The following is a 17,197-nucleotide window of genomic DNA, read 5'->3' as shown; positions in this document are numbered from 1 at the left end:
GCAAAGAAAGTTTCTTAATGAATAAAATTGTTTTTTTTTATAGGTACAATTAAACACAAAGATTAGAATTCTTCATATGCACTCTCGTCCCAGCGGCTCGCGGTAAAAAAAATGAAGTTCCCAGAGTACACCAAGACATTTCTCCTGGGACCTCTCGCTTAGTACCTGAACTGGGAATCTATCGATTGGCGCCAAGCATCTCTAACGTCATTCTGAACGTTTTCAAAATTCCTTTCCCTCCTCGTGCACGTGTTGGTGTAAAATATGAAATATAAGAACGATAAGTTATTTAATTAGAAAGGGCTAGTATTGATACTAATGATTATTAAGATACTTCAACATGTGAAAACGGTTCGTTGCAAGTTACTAACTTACAAATAAATAGGTGAATCGAATTCTTTATACACATATTATTTCAGTAGCTTTCTGTCTGAATGATCATGCAAGCAATTCAATGTTTTTTTTTTTATAAATTTAATACATTCAATATTCCGATAGATCAAGGCTTATGGGACAAATATGCTTTATATAAACAAATATTATTCTAGTTCTTCATGTCTGATACAAAGTTTTGTAATTCTGTTCAGTGTACTTTGTTGTTTGTTATTGAAACAATACATTTAGCTAATACAGTCTAATCAATTATATGTTATTGTTCTTTCTTTGTTAGGTTATCCCAAGTTAGAGACTGTTTTATTTTATTTATATTTGAGGATCTGTTTTAGAGAAGCGCTTGTTGCATTTCCTTCGATTGATCCAAAGTAAATTTATAGACGTACAATTATAAAATTCGGTGATTCATAGCTTGTCGTGGCAGTGTCCAGATGGCGCATTTGTTGTTTTGCGAGTACAACAAAATAAACACGCAAGCAAGGAGTTCTTGATTGCCATCTTTGTTGTAGTTAGTTAACTAATATTTGAATAAAGAGCATGACGAGTTGATTACGCTGCCATCTACTGGGCATTAATGTTTGATATTCTTCTTATCAATAAAAGTGTTAATACCCATTCCAGCCGTTCTGAGATACAATTCTTATTGTTATTATTAGGATCCAAGTTAAAAGTTTTAATGCGCACGCGTGGCATGTGAAACAAATATGTGGTGATCAAATAGTAACCTACCGCTGGTAGATTTCACGATTCAGATATGCTTCTTTAAATATTGTTTGTTGATATTTATAAAACACAAATCAGCAAAGGATAAATATTTTGTTTATCCTTCCTTCTCTTTCTAGGAATGTTGAACTTATAAATAAAAACAAATGTAACATGTTGAATTATAAACAGACTTTTCTTTACGTTAAAATAGTTTTATTGGAAGCTTTTGGTCCTTTTATTGTAGTTTTCATCGTGCAACAATAAACTGACTGATAAAAAGTCGTTAAACTGTAGAACACTGCTTTATAATAGGTATCTAGACAACAGCAGTGACAATAACTGACATCTAGTATCAAAGTTAGTAGACACATAAAATTATGATGAATATAGAATATAAATCGACTGCTTCGGTGTAATAAACATTATTTTTTTATATTACAAATTTCTTTTTAGTTGTAATGTTGGAATGATTATCAGAAGTTGGATAATATGTTAAAACTTTAGGAAAATATGAAAATAACAAATATTGTGTTGATCACGAGTAAGCGCTGGATGGCAAAAATATGTAATAAGATCAAAAGACTTATATAATTACGAAGACCTTGAACTTCATGGGAAGGACAAATCTCGTTACGCACCAGTATATGAGGCGTGTTAAAAAGCGATGTATGAAGAAATTCCCTGTTAAGAAGTGCAATAGCACTGTCTCGTGGAACTATTGTAAAGTTCTTTTATCTCAGTGTTACGATCTAGTAAGTAATCAGCCATACTGTGGTCTCTGATGACTAAACTCGCGTACCTAGAAAAGACAAAAAAATTCTGCTTTATAACAGTTTCTTCTGCCATACTGGTGTGTTACAATCGATTTTTAATCATGGTTCTCGTGCCACACCGTTGGGTCACAAACAGTTATTTTTTTAAGCCAAATTTCTCTTTCGACACATGACCCTGGGAACATAGTGAATACTCCTTAGCGCCTTTCACATGTTTAGTTTTATTTATTGTTAATTTATTATGTGACAGTCCAAAGTTTATTACGAACTTCAAGAAACAGTTTTTAAGTAACTGAAAGGGCACCAACTACAAATCTTGAGATAAATTTGCATTTTTATTTATGGCTAGCGTTGAACAACTGACAACTACACTGCCGCCTATCATTCACAAGCTGTCACTCTGATAACCCACCCATAATTTAAAGTGATGGAGAATACGCTTGATGTTATGCCAAAGCTCTCTCACTAGGCCAGTATACACTTCCAGCGTTTAGAAATATCTCTAACTCTCGTTAACAGGTTGTATAAACCACTACAGTGGTACAGAGGTTAAATAATAACTAGATAATATAATCAGTTACTCTATAGGTGGCGTTAATCAGTAAATACTTAGGTTTGTTTGTTTTTGAATTTCGCACAAAGCGACTCCAGGGCTATCCGTGCTAGCCGTCCCTAATTTAGCAGTGTAAGACTAGAGGGAGGGCAGCTAGTCATCACCACCCACCGCCAACTCTTGGGCTACTCTTTTACCAACGAATAGTGGGATTAACCGTCACATTATAACACCCCCTCGGCTGGGAAGGTGAGCATGTTTGGCGCGACGGGGATGCGAACCCGCGACCCTCAGAATACGAGTCGCACGCCTTAACACACTTGGCCATGCCGGGTCTTAAATACTTAGGGAACGATCTAGAAACAACCTTTCAACGATAGTCCGTGACTCTGGAGACAACTTTTCAACAATAGTCCTTGTCTCTGAAGGCAACCTTTTAACAATAATCCATGTTTCTAGAAACAACCTTTCAATAATAGTTCGTGTCTCTGGAGACAGCTTTTCAACAATAATCCATGTGTCTGAAGACAACCTTTCAACAGTCCACGTCTTTGGAGATAATTTTCAACAGATCATTCGTATCTATAGAAACAGCAAATTTCAAGTTGTTTTTTTTTAAATACAGACATGTTACTCTATTAAAAAATGTAAACAGAAACATAGCTTGTTTTTGACCTATTACTGGCTTGAAGCAGTCTTGGATATATTTGACATATTTCTTAGAGAATCAGAAAACAAAAGCAGGTACGGTCGTTGAACAGGGCATCACGTTGGACAAAATTACTCGTTGGACAAGTTTTGTGGACGTCAACGGTCGTAAAGAAGTCAAGGCCAAAATGGAAATTATACGTCAAGCCAAATGTATTGTGGGAAAACTTTTTTGTCCACATTTTTCGATGAGAGTATTAGAGATCTTATTGGATGCACAGAAATGCGGTTTCTGTCTGTTCGTATCCACTTAACCTGTGGCTTCATAAAGAAGGTTTATAGGTAGGTCTAATTATCAATTCAGACATATTGAGATTTTTATCTATTTCAAAATTATCATAGATTACTCCACCCACGTGACAGTTTAAATCCTTTGAATTTGATTTTATTTAGTACAAACTTCTTAGAGATTACTACCTCCAAGTAACAGTTCAAATCCTCCAAATTAGATTTTTATTTAGTATAAATAAGTGTAACACGTAACATCTTTGTTCTACCCCGTCTAATAATTACAATGTAACATCTCTGTTCTATCCCGTATTATAGCTAAAGTGTAACACGTAACATCTCCCTGTCTGTTCAACTTGCAGTTGAAACCACGTTGCAATCAGTTCTAGACGAGTTTCGTGATCACGTTAAAGTTAGATTAGGCTTAAGTCACCCTCTTCCTACGGTACTGATGATACATTTGTTTTCCACAGAAATATGACTTCCTTTAAATTCGCGCTCGTTTTCTTCTTTCTCGCACGAGGATCTGCACAAACGTGCCCGAGCCGGGACGAAATTTGGCCTTGCTACTGCTTCGACGGTCCTACTGTAAACTGCTCGACGATATACGACGGGAGCGTGTTAATAGAAGCGTTGAGAGGAGCCGAAGGAGTGAATTTAAGTAAGATAATACTTCACAAGAGTAGGCTTAGCTCCCTCCCTCCCCCGCTCTTTGAAAATATAACAGTTAGCCATCTGGAGGTGACACATTCTTCTCTGGAGAGCGTGGCTTTCATGAATGATTTTCTCCACCTTTCGCCATCCTTGGTCAGTTTATCGTTTTTCGACACGAACGTGGAGAGTTTCTCCACTGATTGTGATAACTGCACATCCGCGGACTTTCCTCTATTCGAACAGCTAATATTCAATACCGGAAGCTGTTTGATTTCTTCCTTTGGAGACATTCACGTTTGGGTGACTCTTCGACAGTACGACTGCCGCTACGGGGAACTTGGAACGGTTCTGACCCTACCGGATGAATTCTTAGGAAACTTTTCTGAGTTAGAAACGGTTAACCTCAACCGGATTGGCCTCACAAACATCAAGAGAAACCACTTTCCGAAACCGGCTTTACGCCTGAAGAAACTGGACCTGAGGTGAGTGAAAAATGAAATGGCCGATATCATTATAAGATTATCAGAGATACAGTTTTCTCTAAAGATATGCTCTTCGTTTAACTGGAGGATGCGATTTGTCAAAATGTATCGCCTGTTACTGTCTCATTAGTTTGCGTGCCCACCGTTAGGACAACAGTAAGTTTACGAACTTCCAATAATAAAATTCGGGGTTCTATTCATATTGGAAGATAAATCATTGTGACTAAAACAAACAAATCAATTTCCTGGTGAATCAGAGGTATGTTTAAGGACGTACAATACTATAATTTTGGGTTCTATTCTCCGTGGCTGATTTCCGTCATCCCAGTGGTTCCGTAGTTCGCATTACTTACCGCCAGAGTAAAAACGCAACAAAAAAACTGCTCTTCGTGCCTTAACTGTAAATACATTGACGTTCAAACATCACTGCCCCTAGTGGCATAGCTGTAAGACTGAGGACTTATCTCGCTAGAAACCGAGTTTCGATATCAATAGTGGGCAGAGTCCATTGTGTATCTTTGTGCTTAGCTTTAAATAAACAAATTATCCGTGGAGGACTGAGTGGAACTAGTTTATTGTGTAGCTTTTCACTAATAACACTACAGAAGCTGATGTCTCATTAATTCGAAAATGTTAACTATTCAATCAATTTTAAACACGTGACACATTGGTTCGGTGCTACGTTTTAGTGGCACAACTCTGTACAAATTTGTCAGATGAGTGACGTTAAAATAAGGATAAAAACCTCAATGGCTAATATCATTTTCTGTGTCCATTTCAAATAAAAAATATATAATATACGCTAATTATTTGAGACTACTTATATTAAAGCCAAAACTTAATACAAATATAGTAGCGAGAAAAACATGCAACTTCCTTTAAGTTGAACAATGAGTTAAAAATCGGCAAATGTGTATTAAATAAAAACCATTACTGTTAAAACAAGTTTGATTAGTCAAATCTGATTGGTTTAACACATCAACCTTTCTTGGTTACTCTATTTTTTCCGAGATTGTGTATTGTGTAAGTGTTAAAACTTATGTAAAACGGTTGTAGACATCGCGTCATGTAAGTTGACCCATATTTCTATTATCCAAACACATATATACATCCTCATTAACAAACCAACTAACTGTGACCAACGTATCACAGCAAATGATCAGTAGATAGTTGGTAAATAAGAAAATGTTCCGTAACTAAGAAAACCTAGTTTTAAATATAACACCATTAACTTAATTGGTAAAACTTGGCCACAGAGTCTGTTCCTCATTTTAATTATAACATTTGATTTTACTCCCTCTGACCTTTAAATGCTTGAGATTGTCTCGGAGAGTGTGAAGAGTGTCATTATGTCATACACAGATTATGGCTTAGTGTGAAGAGTGTCATTATGTCATACACAGATTATGGCTTAGTGAAATCCTAAGATGCTTCTTGGTTTCTTAGCTTGTATTTCGTTAGCAATTACCTTCTCGAACGTTTTCAACAGATTTTGAGATCCTTGTTGTCTGGCCAGTGAAATGTCTTAATCCCCTCTGTTTGAAGATTGCCCTTCACCCTAACCGGAGATCCACCCCTCTATCACGTGACAGATGCTTCACAGTTACATCCAAATACGCTAGATGAACTTCTTTTTCATAATAACATTATACAAAATTCTTTCCCGCGCAGGTTGGACTTTAATGTGTCTGAAAAGACCACTTTTGTCCACGTGGATTCGGTCCAGTCAACATGCTATTTGGCCCAGTTGTGCCTCGGTCAGAAATGTTTTCTTTCTTGGCTAGGAGACCGGCTGAACACGGGCGAGACTGGACAATGGGCACGATTACACTGACCATCGAAGTTTCTTGCCATTATGTACCTAGATTTGTGAACGAATCTGCAGGCTCGTGTATTTTAGTTGTCAGTTGTGGATGCCTACCGTTCTGCCACTCCACAAAGACAGTCTGTCTTTATATCTCTGCTCACAGTAGATTGGTCCCATTTAATTCTTCTAGTAAACTTGTCTTGTCAAACGTCCCTCTTTACTCAAATAAACTGTTTCTTTTATTTTGTGTGTGTTTAGCTAATTCTTAACATCACACGTACGTTGCAGTAGATAGGAACCTTTATTTATAACCAATAAACGGCTGATACAATACCCAGTGTAATAATTAGACAATATTACATCATCCATGAAACAAATTTTCACCTAAATACATTAAATGCAAACGACGATCCAGAAGTGTAAAACCTGGGTGATCCAATCACTGTTTCCAACCCTATATCTTTCTGACTCCACTACTGTATTAACAACATCGCTTTCTATAATGCCGAGCATACCTTCTATCCTGCTACCACGTAAAGCTAAAGGAAAAGTGATTTTTGGTAAAGTGTTTGTTTATAAAAAACACTTAATTTCAGGTACATAAAGTTTATTCCTCAGTTTAATGTGCCCCGGGAACACCACAGCCCTGAGATAATGAAGGCTCTTTGTTGTTTGTTTACCCAAATGCTATTTCTTAGGTCAATACCGATTGCATTTTCACGGGACGCCTGAAAATTACTTCTTGTTGTTGTTGTTGTAGTTCAAACCCACTGGTATTCCTGCCGGATGACTTGTTCGAAGAAATGCCTGTGTTAGAAAACATTCGGTTGTACTACACGTTCCTGACGACAGTCAACTGGAAGACCTTTGCCCCCGTGTGGTATCAGCTAAAAACTCTATATCTCAACAGTGAGTAGAGCAACACTCACTAGGTGGTTTATATTACATTAAAACAGACACTTCGTAGTTTGTATTAGCCTAAAACAGACACTTTATAGTTTGTATTAACCGACAAATATCTCCACTCATCTTTTTATATTTCACCATTATTGTATGTCTTATATCACTACTGTAATTATATCTATATTTCTCCATCACTGTATGTCTTAACACTGTAAAGATATCTGTTTGTACTTCATTATAGTCAACTGAAAAACGTTTTCAGTAATTCTTCCCACAATAAATAATATATTTATGTACAATAAACGTGTATATTTGATGACACCATGATTGACATTATGTTCATGATTAAGTAATTCTTCACTTCTAATTGTTCTTATATAAGTGTTGTTATCTGTGTCTATGTTCAGTTTCTACTAGTTTCACTACTATAAATATATTGTATATTGAAATTCTTTTCTCATTAGACATTCCTCTTCATTGCGATTGCAAGGTGGCTTGGCTCGCGGAACGAACACCTCCCACTCGTTTTGGCGCCCCCTCGTGTGAAACACCGCCTGTCCTAAAATCCAAGGTCATCACTATGTTCAACCGTTTCGACCTCTGCGACCATTTCCACTTCGCTCCACTTGTGGACATCATCACCGGAAGTTAAAACTGGTTTTTCTATTGTTATTTTATTATTCGAGCAATTCAATTACCCAACGTTTCTCTTAATTATTTCTGACCATTGTCCTGTGATCCATTTACGATGTATTACTTATGTTAAATTATTTTATCTTTTGTCAAATAAATATTTGTATGAATACATAACTCCTACTTATTATATTTATTTTCATACAATACTACAAACTGGACACTGTCGTGATTTCAATTACTCATCAATTGTCTTTGTGGTTCTCCGCTCGTCTTTCGTCCGATAGAGTTTTGTATTGATTCTTTAGGTTAGTAATATTGTAAGTAGCACGTGCTCATGAACGAGACTTTTGGACTTTTTGAGTCACACATCATTTGGTAAATCAGTTGTACCACGAGTTGATTTTAGCACCTTTACTTTACTTGATAACCGTTCTGAAACGTTACACTTTAATGTCGATACATGTCTACGTAAGCCTAGAAATATTAATGTTAAGTTTCTAAACATCTTAAAGGGTTTACTGTATAACTGCTTCAGAACATATATCAGTTTTCAAAGAATTCGATGTATAATACATAAAGAAATGTTAACCTTTAAATTCCAAACATCTTTAACCTTAAATAACCACGAAAGTCGTTGTTAAAGATGTTCTTTGACAGTGTTGGTTAATACTAACTTTAGAAAAACAACAACACATTAAACAGCTGAGCCCTCCTCGTGTAAGGTTAATGATCAATGTAAAGATGTAGTTAACTCAAGCAACAACCGTTATTTTAAAAACTGAATAGTGTATCAACTTTAATTCAACCAACAGTTTACTGTTAAACTCTGGAAATTATACACCATTTCCTCATTACCGTTCCAAAATTTCCAGAAAAACAAACTTATAAAGAGATTGATAAATAGTTTGTACCGTGTACATTTATTGATGTGAAACTTTTAGTCACAGTGAGATTATTAAGTTAGAACTCGGGTGGTTGACAGAAGATAAGCCGCGCATGGCGTACGCACACTGGACAGTGCACACTTCGTCCTGCAGAATAGAGTCCGGTGGAAAGGACGCCGCCAACAAGAAGCAGTTATGGACTTTCAAGGAGCTACATATTACCTGAAAAAATATTAAAAATAAAATTACCCAAAGTATAACTAATCTTATTGGGAGTATAAACCCCTGAAGATAAAACCATAGAAGTGTCATTAGAATTATGACCGAAAACACCGTTAACATCGAAGGTGACAACATAAATAACTTCACTTTGAACCAAGCCTAACTAGCTTTTTCAAACAGTTAAACTGGTTATTATATTTTATATATTGTTGTCAGTGACGTCACAACCGCTTTTACGATTCACACGATAGGAACCACAACTTTCACAGTATGTAAACATAAATTATCAAATGAAATGAAAGTTTTAGATAAAAAATCAAATCAAAAATCACAAACTTGTACAGTTACAAACTTTAATATACTCGTACGAATCCATGTCTCACAAATCTTTGAACACTTTTCGAATTAAGGTTACAACCTTGTTTTTAATGTGTGTGACTTTATTAAATATACGAGAGTCAATATTGAAACTAGTGTTACGTTATTTCTCACAATTAGCAGTTTATTTCAGCCGGATTATTCCATATTTGTTAAACGGGATAGTTTTGTCATTCGTTGAACGACATTTAATAAACTTTAGTATCTGTTTCTCGCGGTTTGTTTTCAATTTGTAAACCAAAACTTCACGAACGTTAGTGAATATTCACTAATAGCTGTGACTCTAGACACAACGTTATTATCTTGGAATATCTATATTTACAAGTGAAACCGAATATATCACAGAAACAATAAGAAAGACATGTTACTTCACTAACGACAGTTACCATATTCTATTATATATCTTTACCATGTGTGTGCGTGTTTTTCTTATAGCAAAGCCACATCAGGCTATCTGCTGAGCCCACCGAGCGGACTCGAAACCCTGATTTTAGCGTTGTAAATCCGCAGACTTACCGCTGTACTAGCGGGAGGCATCTTTACCGTTACAACTGAAGAAGGTTACAGTGCACTAATAGACAGTAAGCATGCTACATAGTAACAACTGACAGTTAAAGAAGGTTACCATGTAACAACAGTGCTGTTGAAAATGCAATTTAAAATCAGTTTAACACTATTCAGCTGCCCGGCATGGCCAGGTGGTTAAGGCAATCCGAGGGTCGCGGGTTCGAATCCCGTCTCACCAAACATGTTCGCCCTTTCAGCCATAGAATCATTATAATGTAACGGTCAATCCCACTATTCACTGGTAAAAGAGTAGCCCAAGAGTTGGCGATGGGTGGTGATGACTAGCTGCCTTCCCTCTAGTCTTACATTGTTAAATTAGGGACGGCTAGCGCAGATAGCCCTTGTGTAGCTTTGCGCGAAATTGAAAACAAACAAACAAACTATTCAGGTACTCACGCCCTCTGTCGTACAAGAACACATCTTACACGGAGAAACTCGGTCACGGGTTCTAAGGCGAAGTTGGGTGTTTCCCACACTGCAAGAAGATAGTTCTTTCCAGTTGTCCAGATTCAAGCCCGGAAGGGTTTTGCAGAGAACCCGGGGGTTCCTAAGGGGTACAATATGACAAGAAGATCCTCTCAAGATATCGTTATTGCTTACTTTCAATGAAAGTACATATTCGTGTGACAAGTGTTAGTAACAGTTAATGTTCTTAGAGGAAACTGTAATGTTCAGTGTGGTGTTATTTCTAACACATTTGGATCGTTGAGACTCAAATAGAAACAACCTTGGTGCTTAATAAGAACATTTAACAAATTAACTCATTTAATAAACACGGTTGTTTTCTTTAATGTAAATACTGTTAAATACACTTGGTGTATTTAGATAGATCTAACTGTGATCCATTCAGTAGCAAGCATTTTAAATTAAACAGCATTTCTCTTTCTAAAGTCACATTGTTTGGTGGTAAACAGGTATTTCTGGTCATTAAAAAAAACGTAGCCTTACAAAACAACCTCTGAATCTACACAAATCTAAACAAACAAAATCGCTTCACGTCACTAACAAAACTCAACCTTGCAAAATATATCTTGATCAAAAACAAAACCTAAACATACAAAAACATTTATGGTTATTAAAAAGACTGAACTCACAAAAAATGATCAGGGAGATCAAATGCCCAACGTTGGATGACGTTAATAGTATTAGAATTATCACAGATAATCTTGGCCAAGGATACTCTTCTGATATCTTCCAGTTGGTCTGAAACCAATGGGTACAAACAAGGATTTAATGATTTGTTTAACAGAAACAATTAAAAGCTCCGTTCAATGATAAACATAATAAAGTAGGTATTAAAACTAAGCCTACTTCAATAATTATGTTTATTATTGAAAAAGTTATTAAAACTAAGCCTGCTTCAGTAAAAAACATAACAGGAAAAGGTATTAAAACTAAACCTACTTCAGTAAGAAACATAATAGAAAAATTATTAAAAATAAGCCTACATTCAAGTGTCAAACATAATCTGCTCTTTTTAGTTCATCTAAAACTTGGTTACAATTTTGTTATTGTTAATTGTTTTTTTTTATTCTAAAAAAACACATGTGTAAAATACTTTGAAATTTTCTGTTTATATACTGACAGTTCTATTACTTCTTTAACACGTGGACTTTACCTTCAGTAAATCGTACAAGAGGCTCGTCAGTTTCATACCAGAATCGGTCACAGTGTCGTAGAATATTAAATTGAAGTCCAATAATACAACCAAAAGTTGGACCCACCAGCCCACCATTCAGAGGAGTCTCCACAAGTCCTCCGGTAAATAAGTCGATGTCATCAACAGAACTAACACGGAAAAGACAAGTGATAAAAAGTCCAGGCCAACAATTCGATTTTACCAATAAAACTGAAATAATATAGAAAATGCGAGTGATAAAAAAATCCAGATAAACAGATTTATTTCATTAGAAAACCTGAAATTATATAGAGAAATACAAGATTTAAGAAAGCCCAAGTAAATAGACCACTTTAGTTAACAGAGCTAAAACAACACAAAAATTGCAATTGATAGAAAAGTCCAGGTTAATAGTTGGAAGAATATGGAAAACGCAAGTCAAGGTAAATAGTTTTATATGATTTGTTAGCTGGGTGGGTGGGCGATAGATTTTCACCTGGTAATAAAACAAATACGTACTCGTACACTTGCTGAAGCTTCGTCACAATGTGAACAGGGATTTCATTGGTCAGGTCTTCGAACCTTCGCGCCCTCGTCAAGTTACAGATCTTTCGGTAGTTGTTATAAGGTTGTAGCCCGTGGTCCCGCCCACGTTGCAAGTTCAGAGCAGCCAAGTCCATTCCCGAAAACGGAACCCGACTGTCTTCGAACAGATGATTAGTCACTTCTTCAGTAATGGTGTTGTCCAAAGTCTCCATGCTAGTGGCCACTAGGCCTCTAATTATCTGGTCTACGACGTTACCTGAGATTTGGCAAGGAAAGATGACTGGACATATTGGAGATAGATACTAAAGCCAGTACGTAAAAAAAAACAACTAACTGGCGTTATCAGCTTCACTTTAACGATAAACATTCAGGTTCTAATTTAAAAAAAAAAACAGCATTAAACAGTTAGTCTAAAGCATCAAATAATATATCTTTTATTTTTTGTAATAAGGTTTAAAATTATAGGAGCAGCCTGACCACATGCGATGACTTATCACCGACTAGATGTAAGTGTACGAAAAGCATCTAATTTATTGACTATTCCTCTAATGCAAACCTAAGACCAGACGTTACAAAACATGTATACTTTACAGATATATACTTTATGTCTGTGTATAGGTATACGTACGCTGAAGCAACACGTTAGGATTAAAGAACCCACTTCTTAGTCGCAAAGAGTTCTGTAGTTTACTGTAATCTTTGTCCATCCGTTGGAACATTGGTTTGATAAGGCTGTGACCAAAACGAAAAGCTGCAGTGGCGAACTCGTTAAAAGTTCGAGGTTTGCAGTTTGGATCGTAGCTCTTGTAATATCCCTCGTGTTCTAACTTCAACCTGAACTTTGCGGCTGTCTCCCAGCCCAAGACACGTGGCAGAAACTCGTTGTAAGTCATGTGCTGCATGACAGCTGAAAGAATTCGGCGTCCTACAAGGAACAAAAATTATCAGAAGTTTTAAAACCAACAAGGTTAATAATTCAACAGACATTAAGGATCATCTACCTATCTAGATATGACACCAGGGAACAAGTCTTACTACAGCCACTTACCATTCTGGTAAAGTTCTTAGCATTCTGACACCAGGGACAAGTCCTCTATAACCACTTACCATTCAGGTAGAGTTCCTCACATTCTGACACCAGGGAACATGTCCTGCTACAGCCACTTACCATTCAGGTAGAGTTCCTCACACTCTGACACCAGGAACAAGTCCTCTATAACCACTGACCATTCAGGTAGAGTTCCTCACACTCTGACACCAGGGAACAAGTCCTGCTACAGCCACTTACCATTCAGGTAGAGTTCCTCACATTCTGACACCAGGAACAAGTCCTCTATAACCACTTACCATTCAGGTAGAGTTCCTCACACTCTGACACCAGGAACAAGTCCTCTATAACCACTTACCATTCAGGTAGAGTTCCTCACATTCTGACACCAGGAACAAGTTCTGCTACAGCCACTTGCCATTCAAGTAGAGTTCCTCACACTCTGACACCAGGAACAAGTCCTGCTACAGCCACTTACAATTCTGATAGTGTTCCTCGCATTCTGACACCAGGAACAAGTCCTCTATAACCACTTACCATTCAGGTAGAGTTCCTCACACTCTGACACCAGGAACAAGTCCTCTATAACCACTTACCATTCAGGTAGAGTTCCTCACATTCTGACACCAGGAACAAGTTTTGCTACAGCCACTTACCATTCAGGTAGAGTTCCTCACACTCTGACACCAGGAACAAGTCCTCTATAACCACTTACCATTCAGGTAGAGTTCCTCACATTCTGACACCAGGGAACATGTCCTGCTACAGCCACTTACCATTCAGGTAGAGTTCCTCACACTGTGACACCAGGGAACAAGTCCTGCTACAGCCACTTACCATTCAGGTAGAGTTCCTCACACTCTGACACCAGGAACAAGTCCTCTATAACCACTTACCATTCAGGTAGAGTTCCTCACATTCTGACACCAGGAACAAGTTCTGCTACAGCCACTTGCCATTCAAGTAGAGTTCCTCACACTCTGACACCAGGAACAAGTCCTGCTACAGCCACTTACAATTCTGATAGTGTTCCTCGCATTCTGACACCAGGAACAAGTCCTCTATAACCACTTACCATTCAGGTAGAGTTCCTCACATTCTGACACCAGGAACAAGTTTTGCTACAGCCACTTACCATTCTGGTAGAGTTCCTCACATTCTGACACCAGGAACCACAGCCAATTACCATTCTGATAGTGTTCCTCGCATTCTGACACCAGGAACAAGTCCTGCTACAGCCACTTACCATTATGGTAGAGTTCCTCACATTCTGACACCAGGAAAAAGTCCTTCTATAGCCACTTACCATTCCGATAGTGTTCCTCGCATTCTGACACAAGGAACAAGTCCTCTATAGCCACTTACCATTCTGGTAGAGTTCCTCATCTCTCCAGTGACGGTTCACCTTCTGAAGATTTTCCACAATCCTGTTGTGTTCTCGTAAGAAGATTGTGTGCAATGTGGTTAAACCTGGCTGTTCACTAGCACGCGAGTCACCTAAATAAAAAGATCCGAGTTTAAACGTATGCGATCATTATTTGAATAGAACGACCAGGTTTGAAAGAAAGACGAGTAACACTAGAAATAAAAGTAAAACTTTGAAAAGTAAAGAAGTGTAACCTATAAACAAATATTACATTTCAAAGATATCGCCTACATATAAATACATTTTAAGAAGAAAACGTATTCTCGTAGATGAAATCTTTGGATATTTCTTTCTTATCAATGAAAGATATTTTAACATTTTAAACTAATTTGAAGACTTTCAAAGAAAATGCTGATTATGGAACAAATATAGCAAAGTAATGGTCATAAAAAGAAAACATTTTCCACGATCCTTCAGGAAATTGCTGATTGGCACATCCTTTTGTATCTGAACCCTCAACAATTAGATACCCTCTGAACCAAACGTGGCATTACAGACACCAAAATATTCAGATGCCCTTTCGACCAAGCATGGCGTCCTAGCTGCAGCAATAATTAGATGTCCTTTAAACAAAACATTATATTGTAACCACCACAAGAGCTCTAACCGTCAGACCATACCAGGCCAGAACTCTTCTTGTAAAGTAAGATCTTTAAAACACGTTATTATTCTGGGTTATTTTTCTAATATACGATTCACTACCAGTGGAGTTCACATATTGCATAAGATTGAGTGATTTTGTTTTTTCTTGTTACAACACTCAGTTTAAAGAGCTGTCAAAAACTAAAAGAAATTCACTAATTTTCTATATAATATACACAGCAGACTCCACCATTATTTGGTGATCTTAGGGATTTTGTAACCAACAATGTGTTGGTTAAGGACCTTGCAACCAACAATGCGTTAGGGACATTGTAACCAACAGTGTTTTAGGGACATTGTAATCAACAAGGTTTAGAGCACACAAGCAATTTGGTGCATAGATAGTTTTTTTAAAACATACTTTAACAACAGATAAACCTAATATGAATTTTTCAGTAATCCTAGGATTAAACTATAAAGACTTACATATATGTATGTATAGTCACTTAAACAACGGCCTGGTATCAGTGATACTACACATAGAAGCCACACACATGGTTGAACATGTGCATTAAACAAACGTTTTTTAGTTGATTAAAATTATAACTTTATTTGAGTTTAATTTCAGTAAGTTGTTGAAGGCTTACCGGCTTCAAAACAAATACCAGAGGGCGCTCTACATTCACTATGAGCTGAAGTCTGCGGTAGCAAGTCCTTTTCTCCAGAAGGGTGAGGAGTCGTTTTCAGCCTTCCTCCAGTAAAAGTCCTCAGTTTCTGAGCGTCACACTTATCGGATCCGTAAATCTGAGATGCGTCAAGATATGACGTCACCTGATTTATCTGTTCTCGCTGTCCTGAAACGAAGCCATGTTTTTTACTCTACAACCAATTCACTTAATACGTGTTTTTACTTGAGATATTACCTGAATTAATAACTGTTTGGCTGTTTTTACAGTATTTTTGGTCATTGTTTCAGATATTCGTGCAAAACTACACAAGCGCCATCTACGTTGGCAGTTCCTATTATTGAACTGATAGGTTAGATAGTCACCAGTACCCCCCGTCAATTCTTAATCTACTTTAGTCACCTAACGGGATTTCACCATCATCTTTATAGTGCAACCTTGGCCCCAAAGTGTGGAGTGTGATTTTGCTACAACAAGATGCGAACCATGGATCCTCGACCAGGCTAAACTTGGCCCATTTTTACTTCCTACCCAGCTATCTCTGAACGTGGTTAGAAATAAGATAAGCACGGTGACTTACCTAAATTCAGTTGGCCAGGCATCGAACGAACGAATGAAATGCACGTCGGTCGTCCTGTGGTTATATCAACAGCTGGATAAAATGGGTCATTCTTGGGTAAAGGAATAGGCAGACATTCAGGATGGACAGTACGTCCGGATTCGCAGTCTTTACAGCTTAAAACTGATCCAAGGGGACCTTTGATAGAACACAACAATGTTATACCTGGCTTAAAACAACGAGAATCTCCAAAACTAATCCAGGTGGACAAGTCAAGAAAACACAACAATGTTTCATCAGGCTGAAAAATCACAAGTATTTTCATAACTGATTCAAGTGGAGAAGTCGTGAAAATACAACAATGTTTCTTCAGGCTGAAAAATCACAAGTATTTTCATAACTGATTCAAGTGGAGAAGTCGCGAAAATACAACAATGTTTCATCAGGCTAAAAAATCACAAGTATTTTCATAACTGATTCAAGTGGAGAAGTCGTGAAAATACAACAATGTTTCTTCAGGCTGATAACCACGGATATGTCCAGAACTGATTCAAAACATAACAACACAGAGGACATATAAAACACAACGATAGAGGGACATAATATAAAGCATTGTAACAACACAGGGGACATATATTAAAAAACAAAAACAACACAAAGGGCATTAAAACATAACAACACAGATGACATATAAAGCACAACGACACTGGGATTATACATTAAAACGCAACAACAAAACAGAGAACATAAAATAAAATACAACAGAAACGTCAACCAATACACAGTTAGAAAACTTATAATGAATATTATTATATGGTGGAAACTGAAGACTGTTACAA

At 37.0% G+C, this 17,197-nt stretch overlaps 2 protein-coding genes across 2 annotated transcripts in view; one reads left to right on the top strand and one right to left on the bottom strand.

Annotated features, from left to right (window-relative positions):
• The first annotated feature begins 2,519 nt into the window (after positions 1–2,519).
• LOC143257330 (uncharacterized) lies at positions 2,520–7,963 on the top strand. Its single transcript, XM_076515834.1, has 4 exons — positions 2,520–3,414; positions 3,834–4,496; positions 7,064–7,212; positions 7,671–7,963. Exons 1-4 carry the CDS (start codon positions 3,284–3,286, stop codon positions 7,856–7,858), a joined length of 1,131 nt encoding a protein of 376 aa, XP_076371949.1. The 5' UTR covers positions 2,520–3,283; the 3' UTR covers positions 7,859–7,963.
• Positions 7,964–8,565: 602 nt separating this feature from the next.
• LOC143257329 (uncharacterized) overlaps positions 8,566–17,197 on the bottom strand; it is a 31,225-nt gene continuing 22,593 nt past the window's right edge. Inside the window, exons 17-25 of the mRNA XM_076515833.1 lie at positions 16,380–16,556; positions 15,761–15,967; positions 14,471–14,602; positions 12,686–12,982; positions 12,031–12,313; positions 11,512–11,681; positions 10,988–11,096; positions 10,290–10,440; positions 8,566–8,948 (exon numbers count right to left, since the gene is read on the bottom strand). Of these exons, the coding sequence (XP_076371948.1) occupies positions 8,784–8,948; positions 10,290–10,440; positions 10,988–11,096; positions 11,512–11,681; positions 12,031–12,313; positions 12,686–12,982; positions 14,471–14,602; positions 15,761–15,967; positions 16,380–16,556 (1,691 nt within the window). The 3' untranslated portion in view covers positions 8,566–8,783. The remainder of the gene's footprint in view (positions 8,949–10,289; positions 10,441–10,987; positions 11,097–11,511; positions 11,682–12,030; positions 12,314–12,685; positions 12,983–14,470; positions 14,603–15,760; positions 15,968–16,379; positions 16,557–17,197) is intronic.

This window comes from Tachypleus tridentatus, chromosome 7, assembly GCF_004210375.1.
Source record: "Tachypleus tridentatus isolate NWPU-2018 chromosome 7, ASM421037v1, whole genome shotgun sequence".
Classification (NCBI taxonomy): Eukaryota; Metazoa; Arthropoda; class Merostomata; order Xiphosura; family Limulidae; genus Tachypleus; species Tachypleus tridentatus.
Note: the sequence above shows the minus strand (reverse complement) of the source record. Positions and strands in the feature narration are given on the sequence as shown.

What these genes read in the sequence shown, in the direction of transcription:
- LOC143257330 (XM_076515834.1), top strand. Translation starts at nt 3,284, where the DNA reads ATGTATTGTGGGAAAACTTTTTTGTCCACATTTTTCGATGAGAGTATT. An exon ending in TTCATAAAGAAGGTTTATAG is followed by an intron (nt 3,415 to 3,833) that starts GTAGGTCTAATT and finishes TGTTTTCCACAG; the next exon opens with AAATATGACTTCCTTTAAAT. An exon ending in AAAAACTCTATATCTCAACA is followed by an intron (nt 7,213 to 7,670) that starts GTGAGTAGAGCA and finishes TTTTCTCATTAG; the next exon opens with ACATTCCTCTTCATTGCGAT.